Source organism: Myotis nattereri (assembly GCF_964212035.1).
Source record: "Myotis nattereri genome assembly, chromosome: X".
Classification (NCBI taxonomy): Eukaryota; Metazoa; Chordata; class Mammalia; order Chiroptera; family Vespertilionidae; genus Myotis; species Myotis nattereri.
Window position 1 is genome coordinate 150,062,002 of NC_138078.1, and position 13,811 is coordinate 150,075,812.

Sequence of the window (13,811 nt, forward strand, 5' to 3'; positions counted from 1 at the left end):
ACATCATATTCAATTGTGAAAACTGAATGTTTTCCCCCCAAAGATAAGGAACAACAAAAGAATATTCCTTTATATGCAACACTGTACCAAAGTTCCTTGTTAATCCAACAAGGCAACAAAAAAATTAAAGATTAGAAAAGAAAAATTAAAAGTGCCTTTAACTGCAGGCAGCATGATGAAGTACATAGAAAATCCAAAGAAATCTAGAGCAAAGCTACTAGAACTAGTAATTAGCTTATCAAAATAGAAGGCTGCTAAGTAAGTGTACAATAATCTACTGTGTTCCAGTAAAATAGCAACAAACAATGAAAATAAACTTTACAATGCCTCCAATCACAACATCAAAAAAGTAAAATAACAGAAATAAACTTTAAAACGTGTAATGAAAACTATCAAACATTGCTGAAGGAAATTAAAGACCTAAATAAATGGTGAGATATACCATTAGTAAATGCATTATTATTGAAATAATGTAATACTTTCAACAATAAAGATTTAATTTAAAAAATAAAGTAGAAATTCTTCCCATATTGATTTATGCAAATAATGTGGTGCCAATCAAAACCCTAGCAGGATAATTTGACAAACGGCTTTTAAACTTTATGTGGAAGGCAAAACAAACAAACAAAAACCACACAATCTGAAAAAGAACACAGAGAACTTACAGTGCTTGATTTTAAGACTACAGCAACAAAACAGGGTGACAGTGGCTTAAAAACAGACACAGATAACTGGAACATAACAGAGGATCTAGAAATGCACACAAAATTAAATGGCCAATTGATTTTTATCAAAGAGCAAATGGTAACTCAATTTTGAAAGGATTGTCTTTCCAACAAATGATGATGGAACAGGGTTATCAATTTGACCGAGGGGGATACAGAGGGAGCCCACACATTGATGATTATCTCACATCATGAACAACTTGACAACTTGAAGTGTACCATAAGCCCAAACATAATAATTGTGACTATAGAAATTCTAGGGGAAAAAAGCTGAGGAAACCTCATAATGTTGGGATAGGCAAAGATTTCTTAACAGAACACAAAATCAGAGGCTATAAAAGGAAAAAAACTGATTAAATGAACTTCATCAAAATTATGTAACAGTCACTCTTCAAAAGGTACAATTAAGAAAACAAAAAGGCAAGCCACAGACTGGGAGAAATTTCTAAAACATATACCCGATAAAGAGCTTTTATCCAGAGTATGTAAAGAGGCTATACAACTCAATTAATGAGACAAAAAAGAAGGTAAAAATGAGCAAAAGACATGAATAGGTAGTTAAGAAAAGAAGGACTACAAGAGGCCAATAGCACATACAAGATGCTCAACATCACTATCATCAGGGAAATGCAAATAAAAAGAAAATGAAAAACCATCACTTAATTACTAGAATGGCTAAAGTTAAAAAAACTGACAATACCAAGTACTAGTAGAGATGCAGAACAACTGGAAATCTCATTCATTGCTAATTGAAATCTAAACCACTGCAGCCACTTTGGAAAACAGTTTGGCATTTAAACCTACAACTGCAATATTGTGACCACTGTAATTAGGTAGATATTAATTTAATAACAGGAAAGAAGCAAAGGGAAGGTCAGGCATTATAAGCATGGCCATCTGGGCATCTTCACCAGGAAGCTGCAATTGCACACACCTCAGGGAACCACCAGTCCATCCCCTGCAGATCACTGAGGGAAAGGACTGGACAAAGGAGAAGATGGGTGTATGAGCAGTGAGTCAGGGTGATACAGGGAAGGTACTTGCCTGTCAGTCTAATCAAAAACAAAGATAATTAGCTAGAAGGTGTGAAGCCACTGCAAGCTCGTGAAATTTGAAAATACATAATTCCCAGACAAAGGAGTTCTCTCTCTTATTCCTCTGGCTTTGCTCCTGCTTCCCTGTGTTCCCTCCATAGTCATGTGGACCATGTGGACCCCACAGGCCATGGACTGCAGCTGGGAACACAAGCTACGCTAGCCTGGTGCTGGACTGTGCAGATACAGAGTGGAAACTCAGGGCCACGGCTTTCATTCTGGCCCTGCTAACGACAACATGGGACATTTTCCTTGGCGGGACAGAGGGAGATGGGGCCTTGGAAACCCAGGAATTTAATTCCACGCAAATAAGTATCATTCATTCTCTCATGAAAGCCTCAGAAAATTCCTTTTCTTGTGACATCCCAAGAAGCTCACTTGAACTGGTAACAGGTAGGGATCCGGAGGACAATATGACCCAGGATTTCCAAATCCTAGGTGTATATACCAAGAAAAACAAAAACCTATGCCCTCACAAAGACAATAATGTTCACATTACTTCATTCATATTTGACCAAAAAGTGGACACAACCCAAATATCTATCATAAAAGAAAAAATTAAATGTGGTATAAGTATTGTATACTACTTAACAATAAAAGAAACACAATATTAATACATACAATATGAATGAATCTCAAAAATGGCAAGATGAATGAAAAATATCCATAACAAAAGAATACATGTCGTTTGAATCAAGTTGGGTGACATTCAGGAAAAGCCAAAATTAGAGAGAGAGAGAAAGCAGATAACTAACTGGTTGCCTGAGATCAGGGTTCAAAAGTGGGAATCAACTGTACAGGGGCACAAGGGAACACTGAGTGATGGAAATGTTCTATATCTTAATTGTGGTAATGGTTACACAACCCCATACATTTGCCGAAATGCAGTAAATTTGTACACTCAAACTACTGTAAATTATAGCTCAAAAAGCCAGAGGAAAGAAAATCCTGATATTTTTGTGGGCTAAAGTTAATTAGAGTGTATATTTGGAAAAACAAGCCATTAAAGGACAGCCAGAGAAACTGTAAAAAAAAAAAAAAAAAAAAAGAACAATAGGGAAATGGTACCCTAGCACTACCACATATTAAAACATATAAAACCTCTGTAAGTAAAGTAGCATATAAATTAATGAACAGGACTAAGGAAATAGATCAGAAAATCCAAATACAAAACTGCATATAAAAATTTAGTATATAATTAAGGCAACATCTCAAATTAGTGGAAGAAAAGATAGATTTTTTAAAACAATATACTGTGTTGGCCTAATTCCTCACACTATACATCTCAAACTGATCACAGATTTAAATTAAAAATGAAAAGCATTGAAATACTAAATTAAAAAAGTGGGTGAATTTCTCTAACACCTATGAGTGAGGAAAAAGCTGTCTTATGATTCAAAATGCAAATGCAACTTAAGAAAAGACTGACAAATTTGACTACAAAGAAAAAAATTTCTGCATGGGCAAAAACAAACACACAAAAAGCAAAGTAAGACAAATGACAAATATCTGTGATTTATATCACAGGAAAAAATATAACTCGTACATAAAATATGGCCATATAAAACATACAAAGAAAACAATGGCCCAATAGAAAAATGAGCAACAGAAATATTTCAAAGAAAAAGAACTACAAAATAGTCTTCAAACTTAAATTTAAAAACAACCTCACTAACAACTAAGAAAATACAAATTTAAACAATAAGACACCATTTCTGACCTATCAGATTGGCATAAAGCCCACTGACATAAACTTTCCAGGTTAAGACCAAAGGGAAATAAATATTCCCAAAGGAGTGGTATTTAACAATTAAGCTTCCACCTAGCAATCCCACTTATGAAGAACTCTATACCAAAGAGTCTTTATACCAAAGAATTGCTAACAACATCATGAGAAGAAACTTTTACTACTTATTGCGGTGCCATCTGTAAAGGACAATACTGAAGCAACAGGTTGAATAATCTATAATAAATCATCATGACCTTGAGGTAGGCAAAGATTTCCTAGGTACAATACCAAAAACATAAGTAATAAAAGAAAACGTTGCAAAATTGGATGTTACCAAAATTAAACATTTTTGCAGTTCTAAATATACTATCAAGAATAAAACAAGTTGCCCTAGCTAGTTTGGTTCAGTGGATAGAGCTTCATCCTGTGGACTGAAGGTTCCCAGGTACATTTCTGGTCAAGGGTCCATCAATGAGTCCCTCTCACCATTGATGTTTCTATCTCTCTCCCTTCTCCCTTCCTCTCTGAAATCAATAAAGATATTTTTTTAAAAAATTAAAAAAATAAAGCAAGCTATACAAGCCATCAAATATACCATCAAGAAGTAACTATAAAAGCCACAGACTTAAGAAAAATTCAAATTACATATCCAATAAGTGATTCACTGTAACAGGAATGTACCATAAAGAACTCTTACAATGCATTAATTTTTTAAAATTGACTTAAGAGGGAGAAAGAAAGAGAACCACTGATATGTTGTGCCACTTATTTACACACTCATACAATGCACTAATTTTTAAAAAAACAAATTTAAAAAAGGCAAAAGGTTTATACAGGCACTTAATCAAAGAATATATATAAATAGCTAATGTGTTCATTAAAAGATATTCAACATCATCAGTCATTAGGAAAATGCAAATGAAAAACATAATAAGATACTAGTTCACATCTTCTAGGATGGCTACACTAAAAAACTGATCAGCCCGGCCAGTGTGCTCAGTGGTTGAGCATCGCCCTAGGAACAAGGAGATCAGGGCATATGCCCAGGTGTGCAGGAGGCAGCCAATGGCTGATTCTCTCTTATCACTGATGTTTCTCTCTCTCTCTCCCTCTCCCTTCGTCTCCAAATTCAATAAAAAAAATATATATTTTTAAAAAAACTGAAAAATTACAAGTGTTCACAAGGATATGAAGAAATTGGAACAATTGCTGGTGAAACTATAAAGTGGTACGGTACTCTAGAAAACAGTTTCTAAAAATTTTAAACATAGATTTATTCTGCAACCCAGCAATTCCACTCCTGATTATCTATCTAAGAGATATAAATATATATATCCACACAAAAACTTGTACACAGATGCTCACAGTAGCATTATTCACAATAACCAAAAACTGTGAACAGCTTAAGTGCTCATCAAGTGATGGCACATCCATACATTGGGATATTATTAGAGAGTAAAAAGGAATAACGTATTAATAGATGCCATAAATGGATCAACTCTGAAAACATATGCTAAGTGAAAAGAACAAGTCACAAAAGACCACATGTTATATGACATTTATATGAAATATCCTGAAAATAGAAATACATACAGAAAGTAGATTAGTACTTGCCAGGAGATGGGCATGGTTGCACAACTCTGGAAATTTACTAAAAGTCACTGAATTGCATAGTTAAAACAGTTGAGTTTTATGGTATGTAAATTATATTCCAATTAACTTTTTAAAAGAAAGATACGCCACAGACTACAGCAGACATTTTCAATACATTAAAAAATGTTACTAAAATGCATTTTTTAAAATTCAACCAATCAAAAAGAAAGATAACCTAGGCAACAGAAAAACAAAAATCCATTTTAAAAGTCTGAAATGTCAATTCAGATAAAGAAACCCCACTGGTCAATAAGTTTAGACATAAAAGTATACATGATGTAAAAGATTAACCTGCCCAAGTGACTTTATGCACAGCTTAAACTAAGAAAATAAATGGTCAATGCTGTGCACAATTCTTCATTTCGATTCTTCATTTCGGTAGGTCTTTTAAAAAAAATGGTTAGGTTCCATTGTCCTCCGAACTCCAATTATAGACAGAATATACCAAGAAAGATTTCCATATAACTGTCCCATTATGCCTTCCCTTTTCAGCCTGATAAAGAATATTGTTGCAACTTGGTCTTGCTTGCTTTTAAATTCTCACACTTATGCCCTGGCAGTTGTGACTCAGTTGGTTGAGCATCGTCCCATGTACCAAGTCGCTGGTTCAATTTCCGGTAAGGGCACATGCCCAGGTTGTGTGCTCAATTCCCACAGGGGGTGTGCAAGATGCAGCAGCCGATCAATGTTTCTCACAACGATGTTTCTCTTTCTCTCTCTCTCTCTCTCTCTCTCTCTCTCTCTCTCTCTCTCTCTCTCTCCCCTCCCATCCCCCTCTCTTTCTCTGTGAAATCAATAAAAACATATTTTTAAATTATAAATTCTCATGCTTACGGTCATCTTTGCCAAAAGACTGTGTCAGAGTAATCTAATTCTTTTAATAAAATACAAAGTGATTCATACAAAAGAGCAAAAAGAACACTCATTTTTCCTTTTCCATTCCCTCTCCCTAAAAGTAATATTTAAAAGAAATTAACAAAATTACTTAAACAAAATAAAAGAGCCCCCCCCCAAAAAAAAAAAAAAAAACACACAGAGAAATAGGCATGGAAATGTGCACTAACCTTCCAGTAGTCAGATTGTAAACTGTAGTACCTCTGGTATGCAGATAATGCTGAAAGGAGAAAGGTAAGTATGAGTCACAATTATGTCCTATTTCAAAATCAATAATACAAGAAACATTATAACAAACTTCCCACCAAACCCACCACCCAGCAGAGTTAAGATGAAATAATTTAGAAAATTTAGAAATCTACGCCCCCCCACACACACACACACACTCATTGTCAAATATATGGAGTTCAAGGTTGTAAAACCATGGTCACATGTCAGACCTATACATGAACAGAATCTAGGCTACCTCTTTCATCAACTTGACCTTCCACAGAGACCAAATCTAGTAAGAGAATTAAGATTTTCCAACGCTACTCCAGAATATGCTAGGTTATTTGTTTTCACAAGGAATCTTTAACTTACAAGAATGACTAAGAGCTCAAAAACCTCAAATGGCAAAAGAGCTATTTTGTCTGTGAAGCTTCCTTTCATACAATCAATAAGAAATCCACCTCAGAATTATCTTACTCCAACTCAATTCCAAAATAGGATATCCTATACCCTTAAATCTACCTCAAGGTAAAAAAGGGCTCAGAAAAAAATTAAAGTAGTTCCTATCAATTTAAGAACTTGGTGAGGAGGAGGTTAAAAGACAAACAAAAAGTTATATATACATATTAGAATTGGCGGAGAGATCACTTTTTAAAAAACTGATGAGCAATAAATAAGTCATGGGGGTGTAATGTACAACATAACTATATTTGAAAGTTGCTAAGAGAGTAAATCTTAAATGTTCTCATCGCAAGAAAAAAAATTTTGTAAATATGTATGGTGATGGATGTTAGCTATATTTTCTGTGATCATTTCCCAATATATACAAATACCAAATGCTATACACCTGAAACTAATATTATATTTCAATTATACCTCAATTTTTAAAAATGACTCAAATTTTCAAAGATTTTCAAAGAGTATAATAGCAGAAAATGGAAATAAGTATGTTCTAAAACTCCATTTCTAATGTTTTCATAGTCTATCAGTCAAGCGCCTAAATACATATGAATAACATAGAGAACTTTCTGAATATATTCAAATTAGAGAAGCATTAGCCAAAACATAACATATCTGAATAAGTAACTTATTTGAATAATGTTCATCTTTTTGGCATAAAGATGTCAACCAATCTCTCTCTCTCTCTCAATTTAAAAAAACAAACAAACGCCGAAACCGGTTTGGCTCAGTGGATAGAGCGTCGGCCTGCGGACTGAAAGGTCCCAGGTTCGATTCCGGTCAAGGGCATGTACCTGGGTTGCGGGCACATCCCCAGTGGGAGATGTGCAGGAGGCGGCTGATCGATGTTTCTCTCCCATCGATGTTTCTAACTCTCTATCTCTCATCTCTCTCTCCCTTCCTCTCTGTAAAAAATCAATAAAATATATTTTTAAAAAAAACATGTCATGGGGTAAAGATTAAAAAAGGGGGGGGGGGCGGGGCGGGGCATACAGTATAACTGAAGAATAAAAAGAAAAATCCAAAGCCATACTACAACTCGTTTGGAATTAAACAAAATAGAGATCTATAGAAACAGAGTGAGGAAATAAAAAGGGATAAGGATTTAGTAGGTGACAGAGGCTTGAACATGCTTGGAAATATTATGGCTCTAAGTTAAGATTGTCAAAAGAAGAGAAAGAAAGCATGCCTAGTGACAAGTCCATACAGACAGCACAAGGAAGAAAAGAAGCCACACTGTAGGTCAGTGATGACGAACCTTTTGAGCTCGGCGTGTCCGCATTTTGAAAAACCCTCACTTAACTCTGGTGCCGTGTCACATATAGAAATTTTTTGATATTTGCAGCCATAGTAAAACAAAGACTTATATTTTTGATATTTATTTTATATATTTAAATGCCATTGAACAAAGAAAAATCAACCAAAAAAAATGAGTTCGCGTGTCACCTGACACGCGTGTCATAGGTTCACCATCACTGCTGTAGGTTAAGGGTGATAGCTTTGCCAGAAAAAGGGAGCCTTCTTCACAGTTAGATGCACTATAAATGTAATAAAGAAAAGGATTTAAAATTCAATCTATACTCCTATATTATATATTAGACCATACATTTACTTCAGGCAGAACTCAGCATTTCTCTTTTCATCCCTAGCCCAATGTGTAACACTATAGGCAAGTTAGGGGCTAGTGGTTGAGTCTATGGGTATGGAAGGGAAGGAAAGGAAAGAACACAAAATCTGTCAGTTGCACTGACTGCCATCTTTAGGTCAGAACAGGTTGTGGTTGCCTAAGGTTATTAAGTCAGTAGATTTCTTTGTTTTTCTGTGGCTGAACTGAAAAACTGTATTTATACCTTGGGATAAATGCTATCTCAGAGAGCTTATATTAACTGTTTCATTGTATATAAATGACTGATGTGCCTAGCTCTCTAGTCAGCTTTCTACCTTTTCAAATCTATGTCTAAAGCACACCTTCCGTTATATATATAGCATTTATATTAATATATATTAACATTTGAAAAAAAACCCTGGACAGCATCTACCACAACAGACCTTTGATCCCATGTTCAGATTATAGAGAGGAGCAAACAGGAAATTAGAAAAGTTTACTCCTGTGTCAGTATTTTCACTGAGGTCTTCAAGTCAAACTAATACATCTACTGAAATCTAAGATTTAATACTTCTCTGTCATTATTAAAATAACATACGCAAGGTCTTTGTATCTCACATTTGGCTTACCACAAGAGACACCAAGTAGGTGTCTTCTTTGTGTTCCTTCAATATGATCTGCCACCAGCTCCCTGGTTCTTGAAGCTACTGTAACATTTGCTTGTTGACTGGACACAGGCTTCTACCAACCTCGGTATGGTCACTATTGTGCTTACTTGCAGTTATTTCTCAATTATATTTTCTAACTCTAGGCCACGAGTAGACTGAAGAAAATTGGTGGTTCTCAAATTGTAAAGAAAGTGAATGAAGGTATTAGTGGTTAAAAAAAAAATACATTTATGAAGTTATATGGAAAAATAGGGTGCAATAACTGTGAATGCAATGAAAACATGAAACAATCACCTTAAACTGCATCAGTTTTCAGAGATACACAATATTCATTCTGTGGATATTATGTCAGTATACGTCAATGTTCTGGATTTTTATATCATTTTTATTTCAAAAGTCAATTTGTATTGTATCGCAAACATATATGCTATACAAACTAATTCCCAATAACTATCTGAAAGAAGCTTTAAACAAAGAGCAGATTCTTAAAAGAATCACAACCTTTACTTCCAACAGTCATAACAATAAGTGAACCATGCAAAAATCAAAAAATTGATTCTTAAAGAAACCAAAGTCAAAGTTATTGAAAAAATATGTGCTTTCTGTTTTTATACTATATCTATATCTATATCTATATCTATATCTATATCTATATCTATATCTATATCTATATCTATCTCAAGATGGAGTATTGTCATTCCAATCAAGAAAGACAAAAAAGAGAGAGCGCGCCAACTCTGACTTAAGACTTCCCCACATTAACAACGCTTGGAATGTAAGTAACTTGTCCTAGCCAACTGTAACTAAAACAATGAAAACCTATTTTGCCCAAAAGTGACAGACAATGCAACAAATGACCAATTACTTGAGGAAGGAAAATCTATCACTGGCTGGAATTTCAGGAAAAGCTTCTAGCTCACCACAAACCAGGAAGAAACTATTTTTAAACAAACCAGAAAGAATCTATTTTTTTAGTTTTTCATACTAATATCAGCAATAATTATATCTCCTTCAACTAATTTCTTTTTAACTTCCAAAACTCCTACTTATCCATCCCCTAGTCCAGGGGTGGGCAACCCCTGGCACGCGTGCCAAACATGAGAGGGCTGGCACGCGAAACCCTCTCTTATCATCTTCCATTTACAATTTTTTTCTTAATATCGACTTTTTTATTTTTCAGATAAATTCAGTGTAGGTGCATCTTAGATAAATAAATAATTTTACATAACAAGTTATCTTAAAGACCATAGACATGGATTGACGAGAGAGGGGAAGAGCAATTTCTATGCCTCTGCCTTCCTAGATCCGACCAGTGTTTTGGTTTCATCCACATACGCTTGTGAATCTTTGTTCTCAGTGATGAATTTTGTTAAGTCTCGTAATAGGAGTAGCCTGACGGATGAAAGTAGTAGCTCGTGCATATCTCTGAAGGTCACGAAATATAAACCTGATGTAAAATCTCTGTCATCAGTGATGCAGCAGCAAAAGTCCCACTGATAATATCAAACAGAATCATAAAGTTTTCTGTCGGACTATCAGTGTACAGGTATACCTTAAAAAATAAATGTATTTTTCATCATCATATACTGTGTTTTTGTCGCTCGAATGAATTTTATTATTTCTTCAAGGTTCTTCACATACATACACCTTGAGAGTTATCAAGTAGGCGTAACATGTTCTCAAAAAATTAGGGCAGGCACACAGAAGAATTTTAAGTCAGAGATTTTGCTGGTTTTGGCATGCACTCACAAAAAGGTTGCCCACCCCTGCACTAGTCTCTTACCTCGTGGTTTCTATTTTTTTGTGATTTTGCTGTATACGCTGAGGTAATCTGCTACTTGATTTTCTAAGTAACTAACTTAGTGATTACCCTCTCATATAATGTGCCACACATATTTACTTGATATTTACATATAATTCTATTAATTACACTGCTCCAAGGCTCCATCACATATATTCACAAGAATATATATGCTTGCCTTTCAGCCCAGGGTTCGCTGCTTCTCGAGTTGTTCTCCAACCCAAAGAAGAGAAATCATTGTACCATCTCCATGGCTGAAGGCAGTTTAACAGCTCCATCAGCTGTTTGGTTCAGCTGAGGTCAATGGGTTAGCTTTGAGGTTAGGAGTGAGGCGGTATGATAAGACAATGAAAAACCACTCAAATCCCACTTGAAGAAAGGACTGTTGGGAATCCTACATGCACACAGCCTCTAGCAGTGAAATGCCTTAGCTGCAGAGAGCTTCCTTGCTGAAGTCACAGTCCTTCCCAGGCTGGCCCACATTCATTATCGAATGGATGGAAGATAAAGACCTAGTCATCTATTCTAGCTCCAGAGCTCCCGATGGAGTAGGCCAAGGCTGTCACAGAAGTTATCTCCCTCTGTCCAATCTTAGTTCCTTCCATCCCCACCTTCCACAGGTGTTGATCCTAAAGGCATTCCTTACTAAACATCCTGTATGTAAACTCCCTCTAGAGCAGTGGTTCTCAACCTTCCTAATGCCACGACCCTTTATACAGCTCCTCATGTTGTGGTGACCCCCAATTTTATTGTTACAAATTGAACATAATTAAAGCATAGTGATTCATCACAAAAACAATATGTAATTATATATGTGTTTTCCGATGGTCTTAGGCGACCCCTGTGAAAGGGTCGTTCGACCCCCAAAGGGGTCGCGACCCATAGATTGCGAACCACTGCTCTAGAGGAATCCAGCCTAGACCAATTACTTTTTCAGGATAAATTCCTAGAAGCCAAATGACCTAATTAAGTGATAGCAATGTTTTTAGACTATACACATTATCAACAAGAAAGGTTAAAATTTTACAAAGCCTTTTTTCCTTCTGCTTCAAATTCATCTAAAATGACAGAAAAAATATTTTAATGAATAAATCTACAACAGGAATAATAATCAAAGTATACCATCTGCAGATCAGAAAATTTTTAGGAATTCCTATAAGACAGGAAGCAGATGGGACCAGAATGACAAAGAAGAAGAGAAAAACCACAATCCAAAAGTGTGAACAAAAAAGAGTAGAATTCTACCATTTTCTAGTATAAAAATAGAATCAGTTTTTCACAAGGAATTCCAAACTCAGAAAATTTCACACAACAATGACGACTCAGGACAATAAAGAACTATCTTCACAATAACAGGGCCAATAAGTCCCCCACATACATATACCTGAGCAGTTTATTCACATGTTCACTGCAAGTCTTATGTATACTCCACAAAAAGTTATGCTATATAATCTGTTCTCTAAAAATACATGTTTTTTTGGCTGGGGTTGGAGGTTTTCATTTTGTCCTGGTGCCAAAGAGAGAAAAGTGAAGCAGCCTGAGGTAACAAATGTTTCCAATCAATTGGTAGTGGTGGTGGTAGGGTGTGTGAGGGCTACTAGTTTTGGACTTACAGGAAGACAGTGAAGAGAATGGATAGAAATAATTCAATAATTGGTATTTTTAAAGGAATTTTTTAAGTGGGAATGTGGTCAATAAAACTTCAAGGATTATAAAAAAAACACACAACAAATCACATCTAGGAAATACAAGCCATCAGCTAGAAATACTTAAAATGCATACCTCTGCATCTATCCTCTCATTCCTCTTCTTCCTATAACAAAGAATCAACCTACTGATGACCTATAAATGGCCAGTTCATCTACACAACGGTAAGTGGGTCTAAGAGCACATCTTTACAAAGACTTAAATCCTTAGGTTATCTTTCTGTTTTCCCATTTTATTAGATTATTTCCTCCAGCTAGTCTGCCAATATAGTCCAGTTGACACATGCCCCCAACCTCACCTTCCAAAAAAGAAAAAAGCACCTTCCAAAACAAGTATTTTTGTATTCTTCATTACCTTCACAGCCAAACATGTTATAAATGGAAAATGTAGCTAAATTCATAAACTAATAGTTTTCAAAGCCAATACAGCCCTAACTGGTTTGGCTCAGTGGCTAGAGCATCGGCCTGTGAACTAAAGAGTCCCAGGTTCGATTCTGGTCAAGGGCGTGTACCTTGGTTGCTGGCACATCCCCAGTAGGGGGTGTGCAAGAGGCAGCTGATCGATGTTTCTCTCTCATCCATGTTTCTAACTCTCTCTCCCTCTCCTTTCCTCTCCAAAATCATCAAAAATATTTTTTTAAAAAGCTAATACATATTTTAATGATCTATAAGCAGCAAGGATATAAGGCCCACATGCAAACCTAATTTTCAAGTTTGGGTCTCTATTTATGTGCTCTTAAATTACTGTGCTGTACAAAAAAAACAAAAACAAAGGTGCAGCATTAAAAAATTAGATTGCACAGATACCTATTATGTTTCTTTTGTGTAATGGTTTCCTTTAAATAACTTATTAATTTAATTAAAATAAAAACATCTAATAGAGTATTAAATAATTATTAATGTCTGTTATCCTGAAGTCAACTTGCTAAATACCAGTTTCACATAACAATCCCAAAACGTCTAAGCTGTAGCCTCCTCCCCTCATTTAGATTAGAAGACAGAAGCCCTGGGATGTATATATAATCTGCTGATGGTAATGCAGCTAATGGTAAACAATAGAGATGAGCTGCTATAAATAAACAAACAAACAAACAAAAAGCAAGCAAGCATGCCTAACTCCAAAATCCATAGATTACACCTGTCTCAAACTAAAATTGCATTTTCATTAGGAAAGTGTTCACTTGACTTAACACAAAAGTGGCATAATAAAACATCAATACTAAATGCCAGCAATCCTTCACTCTAGCCCTATAATTACCTACCAGT

At 35.3% G+C, this 13,811-nt stretch overlaps 1 protein-coding gene across 2 annotated transcripts in view; it reads right to left on the reverse strand.

Annotated features, from left to right (window-relative positions):
• The window catches only part of KDM6A (lysine demethylase 6A), a 172,299-nt gene that overhangs the window by 92,012 nt on the left and 66,476 nt on the right, over positions 1 to 13,811 (reverse strand). For both annotated transcript variants that reach the window (XM_081081960.1, XM_081081959.1), the window contains exon 4: positions 6,266 to 6,315. In XM_081081960.1, the coding sequence (XP_080938086.1) occupies positions 6,266 to 6,315 (50 nt within the window). The remainder of the gene's footprint in view (positions 1 to 6,265; positions 6,316 to 13,811) is intronic.